The sequence below is a fragment of the Athene noctua genome, chromosome 16 (assembly GCF_965140245.1).
Source record: "Athene noctua chromosome 16, bAthNoc1.hap1.1, whole genome shotgun sequence".
Classification (NCBI taxonomy): Eukaryota; Metazoa; Chordata; class Aves; order Strigiformes; family Strigidae; genus Athene; species Athene noctua.
This window is the reverse complement of record NC_134052.1, coordinates 3,197,127-3,203,126: the sequence shown is the minus strand read 5'-3', so window position 1 is coordinate 3,203,126 and position 6,000 is coordinate 3,197,127. Positions and strand designations below refer to the sequence as shown.

The 6,000-nt window shown below is 59.2% G+C and overlaps 1 protein-coding gene across 2 annotated transcripts in view; it reads left to right on the top strand.

Moving 5' to 3' along the window:
• The first annotated feature begins 206 nt into the window (after window positions 1–206).
• The window catches only part of MTCL2 (microtubule crosslinking factor 2), a 28,193-nt gene continuing 22,399 nt past the window's right edge, over window positions 207–6,000 (top strand). Inside the window, exon 1 of one of the 2 annotated variants that reach the window (XM_074920622.1) lies at window positions 207–533. In XM_074920622.1, coding sequence (XP_074776723.1) covers window positions 402–533 — 132 coding nt within the window. In that variant the 5' untranslated portion in view covers window positions 207–401. The remainder of the gene's footprint in view (window positions 534–6,000) is intronic. The other variant, XM_074920621.1, reaches the window with a different exon arrangement.

Here is a 6,000-nt window from a genome sequence, read left to right as displayed (position 1 = left end):
GGGCGGGCGGCGGCAAGGAGGGGCGCCCCGAGAAGCGGGCGGCGGCGGCGGCGGCCCGGGCCGGCGGGAAGGGGCCGGCGGGGCGCGGCGCGGCGCGGGCGAAGGGGCGGTGCCGCGGGGCGGAGACGGCGGCGGCCGGGGCGCGGCGGCCGGGACCCGGACCGGGGCCGGGGCCGGGACCGGGACCGGGGCCGGGAGCGGTGCCCGGGGCGGGGCCGGCGGCCAGCCTGACCGATAGCAGCTCCGAGGTGTCGGACTGCAGCGCCTCGGAGGAGGCGAAGCTGCTCTCGCTGGAGCTGGGGCTCAGCGGCAGCGACGGCGAGTCCCCGGGCAGCGCCCCGCCGCCGCCGCCCTCGGCCGGGGAGGCCTCGCCGCTGCCCGAGGAGCCCTCGGCCGCCTCCATGGCCAGCAGCCGCCTGCAGCTCAGCACCTCGCTCGCCTTCTCCGACCTCACCGAGGAGCTGCTGGACGCCAGCACCGACGGGCTGCTCCGTGAGCTGGAGGACCTGCGCTCTGAGAACGACTATCTCAAGGTGGGCACAGCGGCGTGGCGTCCCCGGGCACGGCTCCGCGTGGCACCGCATCCCGGGGCAGTAGCGGGGCACAGTGTGGCACCCAGCACATGTGTTGGCAAGGCTCAGCATCCCTGGCTGTAGAGTCGTTCACCGTCCCTGGCATGGCATGGCTCGGCACGGCACAGCATCCCTGGCTGTAGCATGGCACGGTGTGGCATCCCAGGGCAAGGGTCAGCATGGCTTAGCATCCCTGGGCACAATACAGCATCCCAGGCCCTGGGTCAGCATGGCTTAGCATCCCAGGGCAAGGGTTGTCACGGTGTGGCATCCCTGGGCATGGCTCAGCGTGACACAGCGTCCCTGGGCAATAACGTGACAGAGCGTGGCATCCCAGGCCTTGGGTCAGTAGGGCTCGGCATCCCTGCACACAACGCAGCATTCCAGGGCGTGGTGTGGCACGGTGTGGCATCCCTGGGCATGGAGTGGCTCAGTATGGCACAGCATCCCAGGGCAATAGCACCCCCAGGTACAGCGTGGCACAGCGCAGCATCCCTGGGCATGGCTGTGCGCAGGGCACAGCTCAACTCGGCTCAGCCTACCATGATATCACTGAGCGTAGCCTGGCCTGGCTCAGCTGGGCAGCACAGCATGGCATGGATGCATGCAGGGATTGGCATGGCTCAGCCCAGCACAGCATCACTGAACATGGCCTGGTACAGTTTAGCTGGGCTCAGCTCAGCGTAGCATGGCCCAGCTGGGGATGGACTGGCATGCTATGGCTGGGCTTGGCTAAGCTCAGCATAGTGTGCCATGGCTGAATGTATGGCACGGCTTGCCTAAGCCTGGCATGGCCCAACTGGACATAGAGCAAAGCTCAGCTTGGCACAGCATGTCCTGGCTGGGCCCAAGACCTGGCCTGTCTCAGCACAGCAAGGCCCAGCTGGGCATGGTCCAGCATGGTGTGGCATGGCTGGGCGCTGCTTGGCTCAGCATAACGTGGCATGCTTTGGCACAGGGCGCGTGTTGGCGCAGTGTGGGCCAGCTGGGCATGGCCAGCCCTGGCATGGCATAGACGGGTGCAGCATGGCCAAGCCTAACATGGCCCCAGCTTGGCATGGGTAGGCAAGGCACAGCTCAGCGTGGCACAGCTGTGCTTAGCCCAGCTTGGCATGTTGAGCATGACGGGTTGGCTCAACCTGGTTTGGCATCCTGGGACACAGTATGGTACGGCCTGACCCCACACAGCTGGGCAGAGCTCGGCCTGGCACAGGATGGGGAGCTCACCACTGCCCTCTGTGCCTGCTGACACTGCCAGACCCTGGGGAGATTTTCCACCTTCCATCTTTCCACTGCTTCCCGTGCTCCCCGAGGCCTTTTTCCGGGTGTACAGTGTGGCTGCCAGGTTTAGGGTGCGTGGTGAAGTCAGGGCAGATGTGCTGCATGGGTTCAGGGGCACAGAGCATTCTGCCTCCGGTTACACATCGACCTGATGCACCTTGGCATGCACTGCCTGCTGCGGGGTGGGCACAGACACCCACCAGGCGCCATGTCCCAGTGGACTGCAGGCATTTTGCACCCTCTGTTCTTCTTCAGGGTGGAGCTGTGGATGAGATGCTTGTGCAGTCACCTGCTGGGGGGCTCAGGGGTAGGTACAGTGTCTCGCTGGCTGCTCTTTGGATGTCACAGGTTGGAAATCAGGCCAGCTCTCAACCACTGGTGCCAAAGTTTGTAAATACGTCAGGTTCATAGCTACGAGGTGGGAGCTAGGTGTTGGGTGATGCGCTCAAAGATGCTTGATCAGGCCCTTTGTCCATTAGCAAAGCCCTGGTTCACAGCTGGTGTCCCAAACTCCTGCCAGAATTAGCAGCAAGAGCTTAAGGGCTTTGATTTACTGAGAGCTGGAAAAATACAGATGAGGCCCCTCTGGTTTCCAAGAACACGTGTGCAAACGCTGCTGTTCCTGCAGACTGAGCAATTGGTTCCTCCATTTCCACGTGATCTTCCCGACAAGCTGCAGGCGTGTGGGGTGTGAGTATTTTACCTGCCATGAGGGGTGGCAACCGAAATCCCCTGACCAGGAGCAGCAGGGAGAGTGGAGAGCTGCCAGAGGCGTGCACCAAGAAGCGCCATGGGGTTGCTGGTGGCATCCTCCCTTCATCGCCACAACGTCCTCTATGTGCATTCATGGCAGTGCACGAGTCCCTCTGCTCACACCTCCCTGGCACGTGCATCCTGCTTATAGCCATGTTTTGGTGTTGCAGCTTGCTTCTCCCGACACTTGAGCAGGAGGCTCAAGGGAGTGGTACCCTGGATCCAGCTGGGCAGAAGCCACAGCCAGACACACACACCCCTTGTGCTCCAAAAAAAGATGGAAGATTTGCCCTGTTTCTCCAGCAGGGAGTGGAAGGCTGTGCTGGGCTGCAGCAGTGTGTTGGCTTGTGTCATCTCCGCTAAAAATTTGGGTATTTGGGGCCTTACAACAAAAATAAAGCCCTAACCTAAGTGGTCAGCATCACCCACCCTGCCATGCAGCCCAGGTCAGAGAGCAGCATGCAGGGACCCTGTGGAGGTGGCCCCTGGCCTTGGCAACTCCCCTCCCTTGGGTATGGATGAATCAGACTTATCAGAGGTGACTTATTTCCTAGGACTCACCCAAACTGCTGCAAATGAATGTGGATTTTTTTATTTATTCATCAGAGCCATCTAAAACCTGGTGTGTTTTTAAAGAGAAACGAGGGGTTTTGTGGGTGGGAGGGTTCTGGCAGCGTTTTGGCATGGGCCAGACGTGCGTGGTGCTACTACGCCTGTGTGATGCACGCTGGAATTTGGAGCTTCCCAGCAGAGCACATCGCAGCCCTCTGTAGCAGTGCCAACTCACGTTGCATCTTTCCTCAGCTGCCATAATAAAATGTACATATTTAAGTACGCTTCACCCATTTCTCTTTGCAACACAGATTTGTGCAAGGCTCTGCCTTCCTCCTCCTGCTCTGGGTGTACCGGGTAGGCTGGTGTCTCCTCTTGTCCCTGCTCTTGGGTGTGTGCACCTGCTGTGACCCCCCATTTATGGGCTATTTCAAGCATTTCCCCAAAAAGGGTTGTTTCTCACGTGCGGGTTGGCAACCCCGCAGGGGAGGAGGCATCTCGGGTGTCCTCACCCCGTCTCGCTGTTGCTGAGCCGTGCGATGGAGAGCAGCTCCTGGCCCTGCTCAGCGGGCTGGAAAATGTGAGATGCGATACGGCAGCAGCTGTGGAGGGACAGGCAGACAAAGAGTGGGCACGGGAGAGGGTTTGGAGTGAGGGGAGGGGATGCCTGCAAACCCTCTCCTCTCCATGGGAAGGGGCTTAGGTGGGAGCCACGTAACGCTGGCAGCGCAGTCCTGCCTGCCCCGTGTTGCCCTGCGTCCCTCGGGGTTTGTGTATGTTTCCCAGCTCTGTGGAGAAACCCGTAGGGTGGGTGGGTGCCTCGTTTCCTCCAAGGCAGCTGGGGACTGGTGCATGCCACCAGTGAGGGCTCGCTGAGAGCATCCTGCAGGGGCACCGGGGGCTCTGTAGGGGACCTGGGGGTTGCGTTGGGGCATCCTGGTTGGCACTGGGTCCCAGCTCTGCTGCTGCTCAGATCCTGCCCAGCCATGGGCAGGGACCGTGCCTGGGGGTCCGGTAACCACAGGCAGAGCTGGGGCACAGAGCTCTGCCGTGTGTCACCCCACCAGCAGCCACCCTGGGCCTTTGCAGCCTCTTGCCTTTTGGGATTGCTGCACGACATTGGTTGGGCTGCAAAGAGCCCCCAGCTGTTTGCCTGTTAATTTATGGGGGCAGGTGTAAAGCTGAGAAATGTTGATTTTTCCCTCGCTGACGTGCCGTGCTCTCTGCCAAGCAGGAGCTGGTGTGCTTGGCCAGGGGCAGCACTCAGTGCGCAGGCTGCTGCACCGAGCTCCAGCATGACATGGAGGGAAGGATGGCTGATGTTTACTGTCGGAGCTGGGCTAGAGCTGCTGTTAATGCACCCAAGGAAGCCCCCGTGTGTAGCACACAGGTGTGCCTTACCCATCCTTCGACCCATTGCACCCCAGCCTGGGCTCAGGGTGAGCTGCATTTGCTGGGATCCCCTTGCTGGCAGGGAACATGCCTAGGCACCTGGGGCAATTTCTTTTAGAAATCCCCTCTGATTTTATTTTTTCCCTAGCAAATTCTAGCATAATTCCCTCTTCTGTCTGGCGGGGGCTCAGAGTTAATTGAAAGCTGCTGCTTTTGTCCTGTAATCTCAGAGGAAGCGGTGCTTGTTGCTCCTGGATGGTAATCCCTGGTTTTGCACGGGGGGATTGCAGGCTCTCCCGCAGGCACACCCGCTGCCAGCGCGGCCCCGAGCTCCGCACAAAGGCATCGATGCAAAACCTACAGGCAGCTTCCACCCTTTCTCCTCCTTAGCATCTTGTGCTGAGGTTTGGGGGTGCGGATGGAGGCTGTGAATGCAGGCAGGGCTGTGTGCCCCGGAGAGCTGCCTGTCCCCCGCGGGCAGGCGGCTGCTGCTTGGCTGCGCCCCAGAGCCTGGGGCTGCCAAAGCTGAGGGTGTATGTGCTGTCAGCAGCACAACAGCCAGCCATGTCATTATTTGCATGATCCTGTTTTGTATCCACTGGTGCTTTCTGCTTCTAAAAGATAGTGGATCCTGCTGAGGAGCTGCCAGCGTTGCACAGCGCGAGTCCCCTGGTCTGGTCTGAGCTTGCTGCGTTCTTGGAGGTGCCTAAGCCAGTGTTTAACTCCCCTTGGGCAGGAGGTCCAAGGGTTTAACTCTGCTGCTACAATCTGTGAGGGATCTCATCTGCATTTTGAGGTGTGCTCTGCCATCTCCACTGGTCCCCCTCCTGCCATGCCATTGCTCAGAGCCATCACTCTAGAACTCAGCCCCTTCCAGGTCTTGCCCTTACTGGAGGAGCTGATGTCCTGCAAGCAGATGTATGGACACCGCTGTAGCTGTTACCTTCTCCTGCTCAGAAAATGGATGGGGTTTTTTTCTAAGCTGGAACCAGGCAGTTTGCATCCCACCTTACTGCTTCTTTGTTTCTTTTAATAATCTCCCCAGGGAGAGACAATGTCTCTGAGGTTTGCTCGGTGAAGCTTGAAGGTGTATGTTGTCTCTCAGGTTCCTCCATCAGGCATAGCCTGGCTCCTCCAAACACAAGTGGGGTATTTTCTTGTGCACGTTGTTGTCCCTTGTGCATTGCAAAGTCTCTGTGCACTGCAGATCCCCAGTGTCTTTTCCAAGAGAAGTGAGTTCTGGCATAAAAACCCATGAAAACTTTGCTGTTACAGGAATGGGGTGAGCAGGGATGCAGCAGCAGATGAAAAGAAAATCCTAGAGGATGGAGGTGGAGAGCAGCCCATGGGTATGGTCATGGTGGAAGGAAGTCATTTATCTCACCCTCAGTGTTGCCCACCTTATCTCTGTTTCACCTGTTATTTAGTGTTGCTTATGGTGCTTCGTGCT